Here is a 21,166-nt window from a genome sequence, read left to right on the forward strand (position 1 = left end):
CCAATTTAATATCATTGCGTTAAGAATTTTTTTTGCTATGCACTGGTAAAAATATTGCTCCTTATTCTTAAAAATTGAACTAGTAATCGGCAAAAAAGGAAAAACAAATTTTCATTTTTATCGTCAAATCATGTAGATTTTCCTTGTATGGGAGCCGTCTTTTCTGGACTTTCATTTAATGACCTAATCAACGTTTTTACAATAGAATTTTCAATAGAAGTGGATCATTGAGCTTTGAGTAATCAGAAAAGCTGTTTTCCATCTCTTTACATTCCTCTAGTCAGCATAACATTAAGATCCTTTTTTTGTAAATGTTACTTCAAAACTTTTAAATATACAATCCACTACGGTTTTGCGCCAAATGAGATACCAACAAATATCAAAATTACTCAACCCTCTCTTTCAAACTTCGATTTCCCTATGAAGGTCATGCATTCCCCGGATGATCCCATTCCCCTATTCCGAGAAAGTTCGAAAATTTTATGCTTCTTATACGTATCAAGGAAAAGAAAAAGTTTCGAAAGGTCCGAACCAAACGATTTGAATTCGAAATTTTCTTCAACTGAGGGGGCGAGTTGAATGAAAAAGTACGTACTTACCAGGAGGGGGTATAGCTATTTGCGTACAGGGGGGAGGGGGTATTCGATTTTTGGCATTTTAGTGCATACGTACTATATGGACGGCCCCTTTTCCTGGAAGACTTGAACATACTTGTGCTCTTCAAGAAAAAGTCGACCTCCCTCCCGCTGGACCCTAAAGATTACCCGAAAGCTTGAGAAAGAAAGAAATCTTTTCAGAATTTTCCCTCGGGAACACTATAGAGTTTGATTACTTCAGAACATTTCATTACAACACTATTTATAGCCGAAGGGATGAATGTTTTTACCGAGTATGTTTGTAACTACAACCCTATCCCGGGATAGTTAACTATTCTAGGATAGGCAAATCATAATACTTACCAGACATCCTTGACCCTATAATCATGAAACAACACATAGTGTATTTTGTGACATTACTTTAGGCGTACAAACTTTCACGAGGACATTTCCAGTTTTGCAAGGCCGAAAATTTAAGATATAAACTTTCGCGAGTTCTATGAGAAAAGCTTTTTCGCTAGCATAAACTTTTGAAAATGAAGACATAAAAATCAATATTTTCATACGAAAAAATGGCTAAGGGGCAAAAACTTCATGAATGGCCCTTTAAAAATTCTCCACATTCCCCTTACATGATCTGGGTTGAGCTGGGCAATGGTACCTTCACTTGGCAAATGAATAGCAGCACCGAGTGGAAATCGAACACTGACTTACGTATGGTAGTTGAGAACGATAACCACTACAATACCACACCTGAAACCTGACGCTAGAACATTAGCAACACACGCTTTGTTTGATTGTTCATGAAAATTATCTCGTTCTTTCTCTATATATGAATGTAAAATGCATTACAAGATCCTATGTCATAAAAACAATTGAACAAAATACAACTTTGGCATCCGCTACTTCAAAACGCGTAAATAGACAGTTGCGATGGCAAAAACTTAATTGTTAATCATCTCATATACTTTAGGAAAATTTCTTCAAAGGGATATCTTCATTTCTTTAAATAACATTGTCGACGGTTAAATAATCATTTGGAAGCCGCTCTAAATTTTTATTCGTTGACTGTAACCGTATAAAAATTTAGAGGAAAGTTATAGTAACCTTAACCGCAATTTCGACAGAAACATTTCATGTTTCGCATTGTAATAAGAGGAATATGGACATTTGCCGTGCAGTGTTAAGTAAGAGGAAATCAGATAATGGTGAACGTGTAGCCACACTAATGTCTAGATGAAGTAAGAAGTCGTCAAAATAACTTATCTTCATTAAATGGAGGACGCATTAAATTAGTGAAATAACGGTAACATGAAATTACGATTCATAAAATGACTCCACTGCTTTCATTCACAAATCTTCCATGTGAACCATTCATTGGTGAAGGAAAACAACCTTTCGTTATCATCGGCAGAATTACTGTTCTAGAATGGCAAATACAGAGGAAGTGAAATTCCACGATATATACACACAATTCTAATAACGCTACCACAGGATTCTTCGCGAACGGAAACCGTCAATTAAGATAAGTTGAATAACAAGATCTTCGTATTTTAGATAGGTTCTTGTAGTCTCCTGTATACATTCAAAATCACAGCATTTGCTGAAGATGACAAACTGGAATGACGTGGCGTGAGAATTTTCTGTCAATTTGTAAAAATAGTTCCTATAGTGATTTGATGTTCACCAGGCTTCATGCCCAGGCCAGTTTGAGGTTTCTCATGGAAGCGAACTTGCTGCACAGTATGGAGACGAGGATAAGAGCTGACAACACACCAGAGATAAATATGTAATCAAAATCCTCCTTCAAAACGTCAAACATTCGTGAGGGTGTGACACGAGTGTAATAAATGTCCAATCCGTAGACGAGCACCAGGGAAGTAGACTCCAAACCAGCCGGTGTTGTGTAAATTCCACGAATGTTCTCCACTGAAACACATACAAAACAAATCGAAATTATGAACAGAATTCATGTGCGACAGATTCCTGTTTATAAGGACAACAGCGAAAAAGTGAGGAAACATTGGAGTTAGGTAGGAGAATATTAGGTTTTGAAAGTGTTGCGAGTAAGTCTTACCTGTTTGATTGTAGTTAACAAAGGCTTGCGGGTGAACGGGCAACTCTGGCATGTAGGGAGCCACGCCCTCCTCTTGTAACATTTTGGTCTGTTTGAACTGTCTTCTGGGATCCAAAAGCACCTTGGGTAATGAATACACGTAGCCAGCTGATAATCCGAACAGAATGTTTTTATTGGTGATCCCTCTTTCAGTTGCTGTGGAGACCATGGCTTGAACACCGGTTACCGGCAAAACATACGCTTGACTCAAAATAATGGTCGGCTCGATGGGATCCAACGACGAGAAAGCAGTGCTGGAAGATAAAAGCAAATTTTTTTGTCTGGTAGAAAGCATCGGAGAGGGGGGCTTCAAAAATTGGATGAATATGTTTGAAAACTAATGGTATAAAAAGTAAACCGGTCATTGCAATGGCATCAGAACCTTTAACGTTGTCAAGTAATGGTGTTATGATTTTGTTAGTGGTAACACTTGGATGGAAAACTTACTTGTTTTTCTCTTCATAGCCTTCGAAGAGTTCGACGACAGCCACTTCGTTCCGCTTGCCCTTACTGTTGTGGTAGAGGTAGACCAACCAATGCTCTGACAAGATCATTTCTACTGGTCCTTCTCCTCCTTTGTGGCGAGCATGATATACGATGTGCCCTTCAATGAAATAAGAAAACCAATCTCAAGGTTTAAAAGTGTCCGAATCTTTTTCTGTAATCACTTACCATTATTCTCGGGTACCTAATAGCCGTCCCCACCGCTAATTAATTTTTCAAAAAAATTTACCACCCAGGACATTCTTATTACAACCACCCAATACATTCTTATTACAACCCCCTTCCCCCTCAGCTTTGAACAGTTATTCTCCCGAACAAATTAGGGTAATATTTTTTGATTTTATCCCATGCTTTTCTTGAAGTTTAGAACTGGAGTGAATCAATGAGTGGATAGACCCATCAATAGAAATGAACTTGTCTACAACGACATCTAAACGAACAATCAAAGCAATTTTGCTATAACAGTAGAAAGGGCGTAGGAGAACAAACGGTAGCTTACCGGTCACTGCATCGATGATGTAAACAAACAAACTCCCTTTCACTCCTTCTCCTTGCACGCTCATCACGCTCACCAGGTTAGGGTTTAAGTATTTGTACAAAACTGTGTGGTCGCCTAAAACCCGACCAACTGAGTTGACGACTTCATCTTTCCGTTTGCCGGACACTTTGATGATATTTTGATCGCTTGGGATATTGACGGACCACACAGGGTAGAGCGTCATCTCTTTGCCTTCCATTCGTATCTTGTACCCTTTGAACGAATTATCTTTAGCCTTCGAAAGGTGGATGTAAATAGAATGGAGTTTTTGTTGCAGTTTGGCGCGTGTGTCGGCAGTGTCGGGGTAGAGATGAAAGCGAAGTTGGGTATCGACAATGCCTACCACTCTCAGTGATTTGTCATCTAAAAACAAAGTGGAGAAACTTTAAGAAAGAGTAACGAGAAGATTGATCAACTATTTGTTACATTTCCTTCTTTTTTTTTGAAATAATAATAAACGCAGCCAATCAATCAATCAATCAATCAATCAATCAATCAATCAATCAATCAATCAATCAATCAATCAATCAATCAATCAATCAATCAATCAATCAATCAATCAATCAATCAATCAATCAATCAATCAATCAATCAATCAATCAATCAATCAATCAATCAATCAATCAATCAATCAATCAATCAATCAATCAATCAATCAATCTATATAACGCAGGAGAAAGGTTGAATTATTGAAGTTTGACAATTTAAGATTATCGCATTTCAGGCTACAGCACAAATTTATTGATCCATTTCAAACAATATTACCTTCGAATGGTAGAACAGATGCTTTCAAAACATCATATGTTTCCATGGCAACTGGTCTTGACAATCCTTCGCCGGTCATTGGATTGAAAGAGTAAAGGACGGTGTTACAGTCTGGCTTATCGAGCACATTACATTTCCCAAACAATAAAGTTTGTGGTGGCAAAGGGAAATGTGCAGTACTTCGTTGCTCGATCAAGTGGATTTGCTTGAATGAATCTTTGCTCAATGTAGGGAGAAATGCACTCCATACTGTTCTGCCACCTGTAGAAAGAATCATATCAACGATCTATACTTATGTACAATGAAAAGGTGGAAAAACGAATCTAGTAAGGCTTTCATTGTTTTTGTTTATTATAAGCATCTGAGAGAAGATAGTTGTATGAAAAAAGTACACTTCCTTCTAGTATTTTATACCAAAGAAACAGAGAACTCTATGAAGTACTTTGAGTGTGAAGAGCAAACAATCTCCGGCCTTCAGTGTGCGCCAAAATAATCTTGACAAGGTTGAATTGATCACGTGATAACTTGTTCAATTCTTCGTCTGCCGTCATTGTGGCTGGTTGTTGTTGTTGTGGCGCCATACCATCATTGTTATGGGAACGACGTTGTTTTTTGATTTGTTCGGCGTAAGTTTGTATTTGACGTATTTGCGACTTGACGCGATTGATGAATCTGCTCAACACGCCACCTGTGAGTGGATAAGATGAAATAGAAGATTAATCTAATACGAACACATAAGCGAAGTGGCATAGTGGTCATCGCTCTCAGCCTTCGCCTAAGCGAGTCGAGTTCGATTCCCACCGTGGAACTTCGACTCACTTGGCAACACATACCATGTGCATGTGAGGAGAATAGGGTACCACAGCTCTGGTACAAGACTATGGGGATATATGCCAGACATTGTGCCCTCCCAATCTGTTCTAGTGTAACCGTCAAGCAACACGATACCTTTGTCGCTGTGAATTCCTACTCGAAAGAGAGGAACTCCTACTTCGAAAGGAGTAGGACCCATTCCGGTAACCTGGAGGTCTGATATCTATCCACATTGTTTTTGTCGAGCCTCTTGTTCCAAGATTATAGAAACAGTTTTTATCAGAAAAATCATTGAAAAAGTTTTAAAAAGTTTTAATCAAAATCATGCAGTGATTCTTTGGAAAGTAAGTGTTCCAATGCCATATCGCATCACATATCCACTACTAAGGGCTCTATGATTTCAAAACAAACTTACTATTAGGAGGCACGGTGAATTGAGCGTGGAGAAGTTCCAATTTGGAAGCTGATGTAGCAGGAGGCAGTTCGATCATTTGAAGTTTACTAATAGTAGAAAGAGATTCGTCGCGCCTCCATAAGGTTTTTGCTTCGCTGCGTCCCACACTCTGCAACATGGTCAAAGTGTAATCTTCCGACACTAACAACATTCGTAAACTGAAGTCCTCATTCTTTTTGTACATGTAAACAGTGCATTGCGAGGCTAAAGGATGTCGTGTACCCTCCACCATGTCTTGGTTGACCAGCCTCGTTTGCACGCGCTGTAAAGGTGTGACTTCCTTACCCACACTGTCTGCATTGTAGATCTCAATGTTCAATTGGTCGTTAGTTTGAGAGAGTGAGATGACAAAGTGATTGTTCGGTAGTGAGTAAGAATTGAAAAGTCCTGCATTACTTAAAGTATCCAATATTTTAAAAGAAGTTTCACTTTCGATTTTGACCAACCACCTGAGGTCAGTGCGTAAACGAACTTCGACTAAATCATTGGTGACTGCTCGAACTGAAGGATCGACTAATTGTTCTGATTTTGCAATCCCATAATTTTCTAAAGGGTGTGCAATGAAACGACCTTGCTCTTTCCTTTCAGTGCAGTCTGCGATCCCCAAGATACGACGTCCTGGGCCCATGCAAAAGAGAAATCTTGATGATGTCATCACACACGTGACTGAAGGATCCACCAACCAGGGTGCAGAAATTCGAGAATGAGAAAGGAATTTACCGGTATCGAGTTCCAAATGATGTATGAATAGATGTTTTGTTCTTCCTTCAATTCTCAACGAGATGATAGAAGCTCCTTCTGGATATTGGTATGCGCCAATGGCGTACTCGTTGTCATTTTTCATCGGGTATTGCCAGATATCGGTGCCATCATCCTTGGAAATCATTTTAACGAAGCGTTGATTCGTCAAAATTACTCCACCGTTGTCTGTGTCTAGAAACACTTTCTGTTGAGCGGTAAAAATGTTCGTCAAATCATGATCTTCACAAGTTTGGTAAGGCAAGGCTGTACTTTCCCAAAGAAGATTCCCTTTGGCAGTATCCCATGATCGAACGATCTTGCGATTGCCAGAAACTGTGAGTAACGTGTTGGCGTTCAGTATCAGCCTTTGAATGACTCCCTGCTTTGGTTCAAACACTTTCCTCCACACGATTTTACCGGTGCGAGCATTAAGAGCGGCCAAAACATTGTGTTGGGTGACAGTGTATACACGTTTGCTTGCTGGTGACGATTGATCAAATACAATCTCTTTTGGTGTCCCTGAAAATGAGAGCAAAAGAAATCACCATGAACTATTTTGAAGTATCTTCAACTCATTATCAAAAATCATAATCAAATGATCGAGGCTTTCTTTGTAAACTAAGTGTTTCCAGATGCTGGAGAGAATTAATTTATTTTGTAAAGACTTAAGGTATTTTTTTTCTAGGATCTGCAAAAACACATCCCAGCTCATAAAAGAGAATAAATATTTTTTGATTGACTCTCCTAATAAATTTCCCAATTTTTCACATTCCTTTTCACTTTTATTGCCAATAAGTTCTTTTTTATATATATTAAGTCACCCAAGGTTATTTATGCAATCACAAGCAATGTCAAACAAAAATGAAATGGATCAGTCTCGAGACATCCTGAATCTTCCCCTTTCATTTACTAGTTCAGTCTCGACGTCCAAGTCTGTTCAGGAGTGCGCTAACCCTACCTTGGCCAGGGGACAAAAATGGGTCAGTACCATGTGGCTGTTCCCCCTGTTTAAACCAAAAAGCTTTTCAATTTCATTTTGTGGAAGTTTTTATTTCATGTTTTCATTGTATTTATAAAGATGACTTGAATAGAAACAGCAAAGAGTATAAACACAAATCATTACAGTTCAAACCCTGGCATTTATCAACTTTTTTGATTTTAGGAGGGGCGTTTAAAAGAAGTGGGCATTTATGAAATAATTTATAAACAAGGTCACTTTACTAAAGTGAATTGGAATTTTATCTTGCCTCTTATTTGAGAAGGGGGGTCAGTGTACTAGAAGGCGGCATGTATGTGTACTACAAGGTATTTTTCAAAACTTGACACCCACCCACCCCTGAAGTACACCATACTACATGGAAAAATCCAAAAACCACCCATACCCCCTATTTACTACCGGGTAGTACCTGAAAAAAAACCAAAACCACCCCATACCCCCATTTACTACTGGGTACTACCTGGAAAAAATCGGAAAATCGGGTAAACATTTTTACAAAAATCGGGAAATTGGGGAAACTTTTTTTCGGAAACTCGGGAAATCAGGAAATCGGAAAAACGTTTTTCCAAAAATCGGAAAAACAGGAGAATTTTTTTCAAAAATCCAAAATGCGTGAGAAATCAAACTTTTCAAAAATTGCGTGAGACCATGTGGAAATGCGTGAGTCTCACACCCCATGCATGAGAGTTGGCACTTCTGATGTTAGAATGTTCGAATTTGAATGTTCGAATGTTTACATTGACTCGATAAACCTTCATTTCAGTTGGATCTGGTAGGATTTCAATTCATTCCAAGAAGTTTGGAAGAATGATCTTGGACAAACTTGGCTTGATCAATTTATAATAGAACAACTTTACATTTCTATTTTAGCAGATAATTTCTGAACCTTTTTGTTTCCATACTGTTAACATCGATTTTGGACCCAACACCCCTATTTTGGTACACAGACACAGGTAGTAAAAATCAAAATCGATTTTGGACCCAACACCCCAATTATAGTACACAGGTAGTACATGACAAATTTTTTTTCTCAAACACCCACCCACCCCAGGATACATGCCACCTTCTGGTACACTGACCCCCCTGATTTGAGTACAAAATATGTCAATATAGAGATGTAGAAATGGATAAAACTCAGTTCGAATACAAAAAGAATACAATTATTGTCTATTCAAAAAGGGGGTGTTTATTTGAAGGGGGTGCTTTTTTACTATTTTCATTGAAATAATTTGAAAAAACCTTCCATGATCAATGCATTTTTATTAAAAAACAAGCTCCATACTGAATGGACTAATGTAATGAGAAAATAGAAAAAATGGCAACAGTAGTAAGAAAATACAAACAAATCAGAAAAAGCTAATACCAAGTCAATCGCAGGAAATGCTCATTTTCCTAAAATGACAAGGAAATTTCCCGAATACAAAAATCTGATTTTTTACGAAAAAAGTTTTTTTCAGGGAAAAATGGTTTCAGTTTCAGTTTCTCTTTTTAGAGAACCTTTCCCTTTGTCTTTTAAGAAATAAAAAGAGAAAAAAACTAATGAAGCAATTTCACTGTCCAAAAAACCCAATTTTTAGGCACTTTTTGGTCAAAATTTGCCCAGAATTTTATTTTTTCAAAAATCAGACTCCATCAGATTTTAAAGATTATCTTTTTGCATCATTGTGCAAAAAATCTGAAAAAAGTACCAAGTTAATCGCAAGAAATGGTCATTCACCCTAAAAATGACAAAAGGGAATTTCCCCAAATAAGAAAAAAAAATTTTAAGGCCAAAAAACCAAAACAATTTCAGAAAAAATGACTTGAGCTAATTTTTAGAGAACCTTGTCCTCTATCTTTCTGCCACAAAGCAAAGAAAACTAATGAAGCAATTTTGCACAAAGTCCAAGAAACCCTATTCTCAGCTATCCTGAAAGGCATATTCCACATGCCTCTGCAGTGGATATAGCAAGACTGCTAAACGGTGTACAGTGAGTGGTCCTAAATCTGACAGCCCTGCCTAAATCCGATGGGGTCTTTCAAAGATACAAACTAAAATGAAAACAAATCTGTCGCTGTGACACAGTGAAGATACCAAAGTGTCAACTAAACTGAAAGATTTGATACACTGAACTAAATGAACCAAATAACAATAATTGCTTCATTATACAAAACATAATTTTTTATTACAAAATTGTTAACGTTTTAAACACGAGCAACATATTCAGAATAATGGAGGTAATTATTTTTTTTATCACATAGATGTTGACATCTTGACATTATACAGTAGTCATCTTGTTAGATGTTTTGTTTCAAGATTTCTTGCAATAGTTTATTGTTCAACTTGGAGAGGGAATGTTTGTAAACATAGAATTTTTTTTCATAGCAGTTATTTGGGGGTCAGATTTAGGCAGGGCTGTAGGATTTAGGAACACTCACGGCGGCATTAGCTACCCTGCTTTTTAGACCAACCCATTGGATTGCGATTTTTGTTTGAGCTTTTTCAACAATTAACATTGTCTGGTCTTCTTCTTCATCACCAGTCGGGTGTTTAAGATAAAAACTGCAATTATTGCTCTTTTCGGAAATTATTGCCGAAAACGGCAATTTTTTTAACGATGAAATGCTGAATCAGCAAAATGTGTTGTCCTTTTTAAAGGGCAAAGATGTCAGAGGTGTTTGAAAATAGTAAAATCGCATTGAGAAAAAGGTTTTTCGGATTTTTAAAAGTGATTTTTTCAATTTTTTGTTGCTCAATAACATGAAAAGTTCTAAAATAATATGTTAAAAGATCCTGCATCGATGCCGAAACACAGCCAGAAAGAGATAACAAAACCCCCGTTGTAAATTTGTTTACATATATGACTCGATTTTGCTATCTGCATTTCCAACAAAAACCAGTTGAAAACAAAACTAAACGAGTCACAGTGGGCCTACTTATCGCGAGGGTGTCAAATACCATGTGTTCAATAATAAAATCAACTTTTATTTCAAAAAACGGCAATAATTGCCGAAAACGGCAATTTTCATTTATTCACTTTTATATTTTACTGCTGATTCAGCATTTCATCGTTGAAAAAATTGCCGTTTTCGACAATTTTTGCCGAAAAGAGCAATAATTGCAGTTTATATCTTAAATACCCAACTGATCACCAGACGATCTCAATCGAAGGGAATCGACGATCGAACCAGTCAAACCAAATCGAACGCAATCGACCAATAGACCTTTTTTCAAAGAGGCAACCCTGTTGAATAATTATGTAGTCCAGCCATACAAACAATGATACAGCAATGCATAATTAATGTTTCATGCATATTGTAATAATTATGCATCACAAGTGTTACGCGTAAGCCAAATCGCGTATTACGAACAACCTCTAAATTGCCGAGTACAGGAGAAAAAAAATCGAAATTCAAAATGGCGGCCAAGCCCACGATGATAACCATCAAAAATCTTCGTTTTTCATTCAGCTATTGCAGCTCAATAAATCAATGAAATAATTTGAAATAAAAAGTAAACAAACCTTGAACCTTTCATCAATCCAAATAAATAAAAGTATTCATCTAAAGTGAAGATTACATTTCAAAATAAAACGATTTCCAAACCAACCTAAAGTCAGTGTCTGCCAACTAAAAACTTCTCTGCAGGGTCACTGACAAGGAGTTACGACTTCAGACTTTAGATTCCAATTCTTGTATAGGCTGCAACTACACTGCCAAATGATCTGTATTACAAAGACTTCCAATTGGGTCCATAAGTTAAGAAAATGACATTATCTTATAGCACGGGGGTTCTGTTTTTAAAAACAAACTTCAAAATAAAATTGTTAGAGCTTGTTACTTAAAATATCACTTACTTACATAATTTATTTATGATATAACACCCCTTTCTTAAATAGATGGCCTCTTAAAGTCTTTTATATTTGCCGCAAGAAGGAAGAAAAATTTAATTTGACCCCCGGTTTTTTCTCTCGTTTTCTAGCCATTTCCCGCGTGTTAGTGTAGACACAACTTTAATCCGGGGAAATGAAGCGTTTTCATTGGTCTAAAATCACGGATGGTCACGTGACCAGAATTTTTATCCAGGGAAATGCCGTGGCCGCAATGTTTTGCTTTAGTGAGATTGACCATTTTGTTGTTTAGATTTGAGCGGGCGAAATTTCTGTACAAACCAAAATATGGCTTCGTTGGAATACCGGTTGAAACACTTGTGGCATGGGTGTATCATATCATTGTTTTTCTGCTGGACTACATAATTATTCAACAGGGTGGCCTCTTTGAAAAAAGGTCTATTGAAATTCGATTGTCGAACGCAATCGAATGTCAATCGAACGTCAAAATTCTGGGTAATATTCGATTGGTTTGATTGTTGTTCGACTGGTTCGAACGTCGATTCCGTTCGATTGAGATCGTCTGGCTTTATTCTTGCAGCTTTCCAACATCCAAGCTCTCAAACATCAAGCCGAATGAAATTACTCTCGATTTCCCGTAGAAATTATACGATGAACAATCCGGGGGTCAATGAATCGACAATCGAACGCAATCGAGAATGCAATCAAACGCAATCGAACATCAATCGAACGCAATCGGATATCAATCAAATCTGAAAGTTGCGGTAATCTTCGATTGAGATTTGATTGCGTTCGACAATCGAATTTCAATCGGTCGATTGCGTTCGATTGGGTTTGACTGGTTTGATCGTCGATTCCGTTCGATTGAGATCGTCTGGTCATCATGCTATCTTTAAAAATTAAAAAATGACTTTAAAATATCTTATAAATTTTACTTACCAACATATCTCTGCCTCCAATCGAATAGCCCTATTTGGTCCTCATACAAACCATAACAGAAACTAACCATTAAGAGGAGTGTTAAACTATAAATGTAGGCAAATTTCCAGAAATTTAAAAGAAAACAATGGCAATGAGAGCCAAAGTGGTGCGCCATCTTGAATGCTCTTACCGGAATCAAAAGGATCTCCACTTTGGAACGAAGATCGGATCGTAAACTTATCTTTGATTCTAAAACATTTTTAGCCGTCAGCGTGATAAAAAAAATTGATTATTGAGAAACGCCGAAACACCCCCGCCCTGGATGGGCGTGAGGGCGCCCAAAACATGATATCTGATCTGATCTTCTGCTGCCCGCATGACCGACGGGTTGACAGCCCAAACTCCCAGACAGACTCAACGGCTCTTTCTTTCACGTAAAGTATGGAAAAATATTATATGATATTCCGATAACGGATTGGCGGCCACCCACGCTGAAGCTCTAAAGCTAAGAAGGGAGCATCAGCCGTAGTGTCGCGCGGCTGAGGTCGAAAAACGTTTCATTTCGTGATACATATTTTAGATTCCAAAAAAATAACGGAAACTCGCGAATTAGTATGTGTAGATTACAAAATCAAAAAGTTTCCGCGATATTATCGTGCAAGTAACGAGTAATTGGCGATTTTTTGCGTTTCCAGGCAAAATTGCAAGGCCTGGAAATTCATGAATTTTGGGGGGTCTTCAAATTAAAAAAAGGCCTATATCACATGATAGAGCTCTTCAAACTGAGCAAAAAAGTGTATTACACCAAAGTCCCAACTTCTCTAGATCAAAATTTATTGGCCTATTTGTGGTAAAAAACTGATGGAAAACAGGGAATTTCCCCACAATCTGCATTAATTTATGCAAAATTAAACACCTTTTTGACCACAAATAGGCCCATAACTTTTGATCTAGAGAAGTTGGGACTTTGGTGTAATACACTTTTTTGCTCAGTTTGAAGAGCTCTATCATGTGATATAGGCCTTTTTTTAATTTGAAGACCCCCCAAAATTCATGAATTTCCAGGCCTTGCAATTTTGCCTGGAAACGCAAAAAATCGCCAATTACTCGTTACTTGCACGATAATATCGTGGAAACTTTTTGATTTTGGAATCTACATATGCTAATTCGAGAGTTTCCATCGAAAAAAGTGGAATCTAAGAGGTGTATCACGAAAATCATTTTCTAGCCACTTTTTTCGACCTCAGCCGCGCGACTACCGGGCCAATCTCCTATTTATCGCCACCATATCGCGCCATCACCGGAGAGGAATGATTGATTGTTGGCCTTTGTGATATGCCGCAACTACCCTTGTGCGCATAAACAACCCTCTAAAAATATTCGTTTGGATCCACCAATCCCCCCAAAAACGAGAGCTGGGTTACGAGGCCCTACCAACTTCAAATCCTTGACGCGGTCTTGCAAAATTCCGTAATGTAAACTTAGCGTTTTCGAAAGATCGAGCGAGCGTGCCAAATAACCAGAAATAAGGGTATCATATATGGAAACCAATATAAAATATAAAAAACCTGATCAATGAATTATGATGGAAACTCATTCCCAAAATTTGAAATATAAGACACCTACTATTATTGGAAGTTCCACCTAGAGAGTGACTCTATGGGCTGCCCCCCCCCCTCCCGGGCTGACTCTACTACAATCATGTACAGAACATTTGAGATAAAGGGGATTTCTCTGCAAAATTTAATGAATTTTCAGCGCGTTAAGTTAAACTTCAGCTGGAAAGTAGAGTTTTAACTCTGAGTTTTAACATGAGACTTAAGACTTAGCACCATAGGATCTCAGGATTTTAAAGCTCAAATTTGCTCCAAAAAGGCTTGGAATATAGCCTAACCCCTCCAAAGTCGAATTATGCAATGAAAGAAAGTGGAAGTGCTAAAATATTAAATAGCAATTCTCGCTCGAACTTTAAATTCTGAAAAACGTTAAAAATAAAATACACTAAAATCTCAATAAGTTTCGACCATGATTGTAGTTAGACTGTCTGCTCAAAAGAGGCTTTATCTTCCCGTTCGCATTTAACCCGGGGGGGGGGGGCACTCGTGGTTCGACCCACGGCATGCCGTGGTTATTGCCAACATCCAGGGGAAATCTAGGAAAGTCCAGGAAATAAGCTGTCTCGTGCAAAAAAGGAAACCTTAAAACAAAACACAAAAAACTCAACCAATTTTTGGAAAATATTCAAATTAATAATCTTGATTTGATAACGGTGAAATAAACGATTTGACCATCAAAACAATTTGAACTACGTATGCTACCTGAAACCATAAAAAAAAATTGCATCAACTTTGGCTAAATGACTCAAAAAGCTGAAGAAAAAAAATTCAAAAAGCTATAAAAAGCTATATTTTTGATCAGAAAACTTTGCAACAATTACGCAAAACAGGTCAGGAAAATAAAACGAAGGATAATCCGAAAAATTTCACCATCATAATCTTAATTAGAAAAATGACGATAAATGTTGTTGTTAAAAATTCTATATTTCGTGTACATCTAACACATCTTTCAGGAGAAATAAAATTGAAATTCACAAATCTGCATCTTATGTTAAAAAGTAGAGAATAATTACAGTAATTAAAATCGTAAAAAATCGTAAAAAATCGTAAAAAGTTCATTCAAAAAAGATACAAATCCCTAGACGCTTTCAAGCCATTGTTTAGAACTGGCTTGAGGCGTTTGATATATAAAGCTTCTTTGAATAAGAGAGAGGACCAATTATCACTTGAATCAATAACTTTTGTATTGTCATTAACAATGTTAATTCTAATAGAACGATAATTAGGTTTATCAACACCGAAAGTCAAGAGGGTCGTTAAATATTCGATTTCAGAGCACTCCTTCAGATGGTCATGTATAGCACTGTCCTTCTTCGTAGCGTGCTCTTGACAACGAGTAAATAAGTTCCTCTCCGTTTTTCCAACATAAGAATCACCACACCCAGGACAAACAAATTGATAAACCACGTTAGATTTGTATCTCAAAGGTGTCGGGTCTTTCATGTTTGTGTAAAAACCCAATTTATGAGTGGAAAATGTTGTTCTAAACTTAATTGCAACATCTGTTTTGCAACAATATCGCAATTTTCTTTGTAATGACGTAACTAGTTGATCACCAGCAGGACCAGCATACGGAAGACGTAACCAAATAGTTGTAGGTTGTTTTTGTTCAGGATTCTCAACAACAGGTTCTCTAGGTTTGGTTGAATTTTGGATAATTTTGTTCACGATATGACAAGGAAAGTTGTTCCAGGAAGCAAATTTTCGAATTACACTGAGTTCCTTCTTCAGTTTTGTTGGATGGCAAAGTTTAGATGCTCGATTAGCAAGGCTGGAAATCCAAGCTTTACGGTAAGACCATGGCGAATAGCTATTAAAATCTGTGTACAAGCCGGTGTTGGTACTTTTACGAAATATGGATAAGCCGTCAGGTGAGATTTCCAGATCCAAGAAATGAGGAACCTCATTTTCAAATTTGTCAACTGTAAATTGGAGGTTTTTGTTAAACTTGTTCAACGAACTGTGAACTTGATCAATATTTTCAGGACGAATAACTAAAAGTGTGTCATCAACATATCTTTTGTAAAATTTGATCAGACCAGAATCAATATAAGGCTGTATAACTTTCTGCTCTAGTTCAGTCATAATTATATTGGCTAGTACAGGTCCTAAGGAGCTACCCATACTCACGCCATCTAACTGTTCATATAGGATGTTATTAGCAGAAAATACAGTCTTGGTGCACGTATCCTTTATCAGTTTTCTGAGTGTATTCTTCGAAATGGTGGTTTGGACTAAGTTTTGGTTGTAAATGCGATCAATGATGATATTGATGGTTTTGGAAAGTGGGACATTGGTGAACAACGAAGTGACGTCGCTGGAAAAACACGAGATACTTGGATCAATTATCAAAACGGAAATATCAACGACGTATATTGCTTGATGAAATATCTACCAAACGTAAACAAATACGTGATATCAGAAAGGAACTTTTCAACAAAAAGGCTGTCTTTAATAACAAGGCCACGTTCATGAGAAAATTCGCAATCTATCATTCAATCAAAATTGGTGTCGAAAAGTACGTAAAACCTATTCGTGAAAAGCTCCAACGTAAACTCGAACTAATGATTAAGGAACGTGATCGTAACAATGGAATTTTACAAAACCCAAACACTATAATTACGAACTTGTCTACATACGTTTTATCCGATGCTGAATATGACACTTTACGTTTTGGTTTAAACCACGGACTTGCTAAACAACCGAAAGACACAGAAATGTTTGTTGTAGCAGAAGAGCTTTGGAATCAACTTTACCGCTCGAAAATCCTAAAATCTAATCATTTCTCTATCGAAAGAACCAAAAACTTATTACGAGGTTTCACTTTTAATTATATAAACATTGACGATAGTCAGATTTTTAAAGACTCAAAGCGAATAAAACTTATCAAAAATCTTCGAAAGTCGGTCGCAATTTTAAAACCAGACAAAGGAAATGGTATTGTCCTGATAGATAATCTGACTTATTTTCACTGTATCGATTCCTTATTCGCTGATCAGAAAAAGTTTTGCAAAGTGAAAGTCGACCCAACATCTTCACGTTTAACCAGTATCCAAAGATACCTCAAAACCCTGCTAAACCGAAACGAGATTAATGAAGAGGAATACAAAGACATGCGTCCAAAAAATGCTAAGCCTGCCCGAGCCCATGGTTTGCCTAAAATTCATAAACAATTTGATCATTTACCAAAGTTTCGACCAATTATCGATACTACAGGTACGACACACTACTCTGTTGGTAAATACCTTACGAACCTACTCAATCCACTCACCGTCAATGACTTCACGTTGAAAGATTCGTTCGATGCTGCTGACAAAATAAACCAAATACCAAAAGAACTTTTTCATGATGGGTACGTTTTTGTATCATTTGACGTCACTTCGTTGTTCACCAATGTCCCACTTTCCAAAACCATCAATATCATCATTGATCGCATTTACAACCAAAACTTAGTCCAAACCACCATTTCGAAGAATACACTCAGAAAACTGATAAAGGATACGTGCACCAAGACTGTATTTTCTGCTAATAACATCCTATATGAACAGTTAGATGGCGTGAGTATGGGTAGCTCCTTAGGACCTGTACTAGCCAATATAATTATGACTGAACTAGAGCAGAAAGTTATACAGCCTTATATTGATTCTGGTCTGATCAAATTTTACAAAAGATATGTTGATGACACACTTTTAGTTATTCGTCCTGAAAATATTGATCAAGTTCACAGTTCGTTGAACAAGTTTAACAAAAACCTCCAATTTACAGTTGACAAATTTGAAAATGAGGTTCCTCATTTCTTGGATCTGGAAATCTCACCTGACGGGCTTATCCATATTTCGTAAAATACCAACACCGGCTTGTACACAGATTTTAATAGCTATTCGCCATGGTCTTACCGTAAAGCTTGGATTTCCAGCCTTGCTAATCGAGCATCTAAACTTTGCCATCCAACAAAACTGAAGAAGGAACTCAGTGTAATTCGAAAATTTGCTTCCTGGAACAACTTTCCTTGTCATATCGTGAACAAAATTATCCAAAATTCAACCAAACCTAGAGAACCTGTTGTTGAGAATCCTGAACAAAAACAACCTACAACTATTTGGTTACGTCTTCCGTATGCTGGTCCTGCTGGTGATCAACTAGTTACGTCATTACAAAGAAAATTGCGATATTGTTGCAAAACAGATGTTGCAATTAAGTTTAGAACAACATTTTCCACTCATAAATTGGGTTTTTACACAAACATGAAAGACCCGACACCTTTGAGATACAAATCTAACGTGGTTTATCAATTTGTTTGTCCTGGGTGTGGGTGATTCTTATGTTGGAAAAACGGAGAGGAACTTATTTACTCGTTGTCAAGAGCACGCTACGAAGAAGGACAGTGCTATACATGACCATCTGAAGGAGTGCTCTGAAATCGAATATTTAACGACCCTCTTGACTTTCGGTGTTGATAAACCTAATTATCGTTCTATTAGAATTAACATTGTTAATGACAATACAAAAGTTATTGATTCAAGTGATAATTGGTCCTCTCTCTTATTCAAAGAAGCTTTATATATCAAACGCCTCAAGCCAGTTCTAAACAATGGCTTGAAAGCGTCTAGGGATTTGTATCTTTTTTGAATGAACTTTTTACGATTTTTTACGATTTTTTACGATTTTAATTACTGTAATTATTCTCTACTTTTTAACATAAGATGCAGATTTGTGAATTTCAATTTTATTTCTCCTGAAAGATGTGTTAGATGTACACGAAATATAGAATTTTTAACAACAACATTTATCGTCATTTTTCTAATTAAGATTATGATGGTGAAATTTTTCGGATTATCCTTCGTTTTATTTTACTTTAAATTGTCAGCTGGTCATGGTTTCAGGTCAGGAAAAGATCGAGGCAACTTAGAATAGAAACGATTACTTCAAACAGAAGCATTGAAACTGAATACTCTCCCTGCCCTGCAACGAGAAAACTTGATAAACTGTTTGCAACTGCGAAAAGACAGACGACTTTAAACACTTCGACAACTTCTTCTAATAATGGGTCAAAATTTTAAAAATATTTTAAACAGTATTTTAACCCGAAAAAAAAAGAAAACACTGTCAAACCGGACTAATTGGACAATCTATTTAGTTTTGTAGAGTCGCTTCGTAAGAATTCTTTAACAATCGATACCAATATTGAACCTCCTACTATATCGATGAGATACAAAGCATTTACAAAAACTCAAATCAAAAACAAGAAAGCAAATAATAATATTAACTTTGAGCTTCTAAAGAATTGTGAGTGCGCCCAGCTCTTCTTGACGCTATTCACAAAATGACACTAAATGTATGGGAAAATCATGGGGAAACTCTAGATTGAAGACTTGTGGAAAGGCAAAGGTTTTATTAAGGATCCTATTATTAATTACAGAGGCTTGAGTATCGGCTCAACAATAAACGGATCTCAACAGAATTGAGGAAAAACGAATGGGATTTACAATATCAAGAGCGTAACCACCACTATTTTCACGTAAACCGCCCTGACGCCCTGACCCTGCGCATATTATTATATGTTTTCCCGCGTTTACTGACCCTCTAAACGGACTATAGCATCGTCTTCGTTCGACCTCGACTCAATCAAACTTCGATTTAAGGATACCCAAAATCCTATCTTGATTGACATTCTTGAAAAACTGTACGAAGAAACCTCCTTGACGTTTGAAAAAACCACATTTGATACAACCGAGCGGTGTTCGACAAGGAGGACCGGAAAGGCCAAATCTTTTAAATCTTTACATTGACTTTGTTATGAGAGTTTCATAAATATCGATTAAATATCCATGTTATCTCGCGAAAACAACGAAATAAAATGAGTAATAAAAAGTAACTGTCGCTATGAATGCCCTGCGAACGCATTCATAATCGAGAATGAACGTTTGAAGGACGCATTTCACCAAATCGTTTTATTAGAACGCCATCCAAAAAGTGCACAGCTAGAGATTCCTATTTGCTGAGCGCTTGTATCGTTCCTTTGAAAGTAACAATATCGAAAATAGTTTTACAGAAGAAATAACAAACACAAAAATCAAATGTTTTTCTTCTCTCTGATTGGCTGATTGGCTGACAAAAAAAAAACGAGGAACAGTTTAGCGCACACAGTATGATATCTTGATATCCCTTGTTTACTTTGTAGGAACTAATTACCGATAGTCGAACGTGCGCAACGCACGCAACGTATTTTCAGAATATTCAAAGGTCCGATTGTAGCAAAACAAACTAGCTTTAAAACTCATTATTGAAGTCACAAAAGATCGTTTTGGCAAAAAACTCGTCTCCACGCCTCAAAAATCAAAATTTTTGAAAAATGAAAAAATACCCCCAGATATTCACCCAAGGAACAAGTGTGACAAATTTAAGCCTCCGACAATTTTTGAAGCCTCCAGACTGCCCCAAAGTTGTAGCCTCGTTTTGGGGAAAAACTCGTCCCCAGTCCCCAAAAATCAAAAATTTTGAAAAATGAAAAAAATGCCCCCAGATATTCACCCAAGGAACAAGTGTGACAAATTTCAGCCAAATCTGACAATTTTTAAAAGTTTTACCCCGAAAAATCGAGGACGGTAAAAGTGCTGATTTACCGTCGTCCTTCGTCAATCAAGATCTAGTCAAATTAGAACCTTACCGTCTCCGTCGCAGAAAACCACACATACATAAACTCGGTATATTAGTGAAGTTAAGTAAATCGGTAAAATCACGACGACGAACGAAAATTTAACAGGCTAGTGAGTTTCAACCAATCAAATTTCGTATTTTCACTAGCCTATTATATTTTTCCGTCGTCGTGATTATCCTGGTATGCTTAACCTCAGTAGTTATTGACTTGATTCTGATGAACTAGATGCTTATGTGAAAAATGAATATGCTCATATTGTGCACTGTCCCTTGTTTACTAACTGCCTCGTTTTGAAACCATAACCAAGGTGATTGAATCCATTGAGTTGTCAAGTGTTACCTTTATAAATACAGTAAACTACTTATGGACTACTTAGAGAATCAATCACTGTAGCAATTTTTGAAAAACGAGGTACACGTTGCTCGTGATGTAATTTATGCAAAGGTCTATTTATAATGGTTTTGATTGTTCGCACCCCGTCTATTTTTTTATGAACTAAACTGCTTGACAATTTGGCGACTTTTTTTAGGCTCGAAAACATCCAGGGAAAAATAGTTTGCTAATTAGAGGTTCTGTCGTTTCATCGACTGAATAACTTTTGAATTAATAATTGATGA

At 37.0% G+C, this 21,166-nt stretch overlaps 3 protein-coding genes across 3 annotated transcripts; 1 reads left to right on the plus strand and 2 right to left on the minus strand.

Annotated features, from left to right (window-relative positions):
* Positions 1-2,043: 2,043 nt before the first annotated feature.
* Positions 2,044-12,488, minus strand: LOC136808975 (ER membrane protein complex subunit 1-like). The gene is made up of 8 exons (XM_067065548.1): positions 12,294-12,488; positions 5,748-7,046; positions 4,962-5,207; positions 4,520-4,780; positions 3,716-4,117; positions 3,160-3,316; positions 2,674-2,966; positions 2,044-2,525 (listed from the first exon to the last, which is right to left on the minus strand). Exons 1-8 carry the CDS (start codon positions 12,448-12,450, stop codon positions 2,290-2,292), a joined length of 3,051 nt encoding a protein of 1,016 aa, XP_066921649.1. The 5' UTR covers positions 12,451-12,488; the 3' UTR covers positions 2,044-2,289.
* Positions 12,489-14,950: 2,462 nt separating this feature from the next.
* Positions 14,951-15,976, minus strand: LOC136809022 (uncharacterized). The gene has a single exon (XM_067065600.1). It carries the CDS (start codon positions 15,974-15,976, stop codon positions 14,951-14,953), a length of 1,026 nt encoding a protein of 341 aa, XP_066921701.1.
* A 386-nt stretch (positions 15,977-16,362) lies between these two features.
* Positions 16,363-17,733, plus strand: LOC136809023 (uncharacterized). The gene has a single exon (XM_067065601.1). The coding sequence runs from the start codon at positions 16,363-16,365 to the stop codon at positions 17,731-17,733; it is 1,371 nt and encodes a 456-aa protein (XP_066921702.1).
* Positions 17,734-21,166: the final 3,433 nt, after the last annotated feature.

This window comes from Clytia hemisphaerica, unplaced genomic scaffold (assembly GCF_902728285.1).
Source record: "Clytia hemisphaerica strain Z4C2 unplaced genomic scaffold, Clytia hemisphaerica genome assembly, whole genome shotgun sequence".
Lineage (NCBI taxonomy): Eukaryota > Metazoa > Cnidaria > Hydrozoa > Leptothecata > Clytiidae > Clytia > Clytia hemisphaerica.

Bases quoted from the DNA above. Each gene is read 5' to 3' on its own strand.
- LOC136808975 (XM_067065548.1), bottom strand. From the start codon at position 12,450: ATGGCGCACCACTTTGGCTCTCATTGCCATTGTTTTCTTTTAAATTTC. The intron at 5,208-5,747 runs GTAAGTTTGTTT...ATCCACTCACAG, and splicing joins ATTCACCGTGCCTCCTAATA to GTGGCGTGTTGAGCAGATTC. The intron at 4,781-4,961 runs GTACTTCATAGA...TTCTTTCTACAG, and splicing joins GTTTGCTCTTCACACTCAAA to GTGGCAGAACAGTATGGAGT.
- LOC136809022 (XM_067065600.1), bottom strand. From the start codon at position 15,976: ATGACTGAACTAGAGCAGAAAGTTATACAGCCTTATATTGATTCTGGT.
- LOC136809023 (XM_067065601.1), top strand. From the start codon at position 16,363: ATGAGAAAATTCGCAATCTATCATTCAATCAAAATTGGTGTCGAAAAG.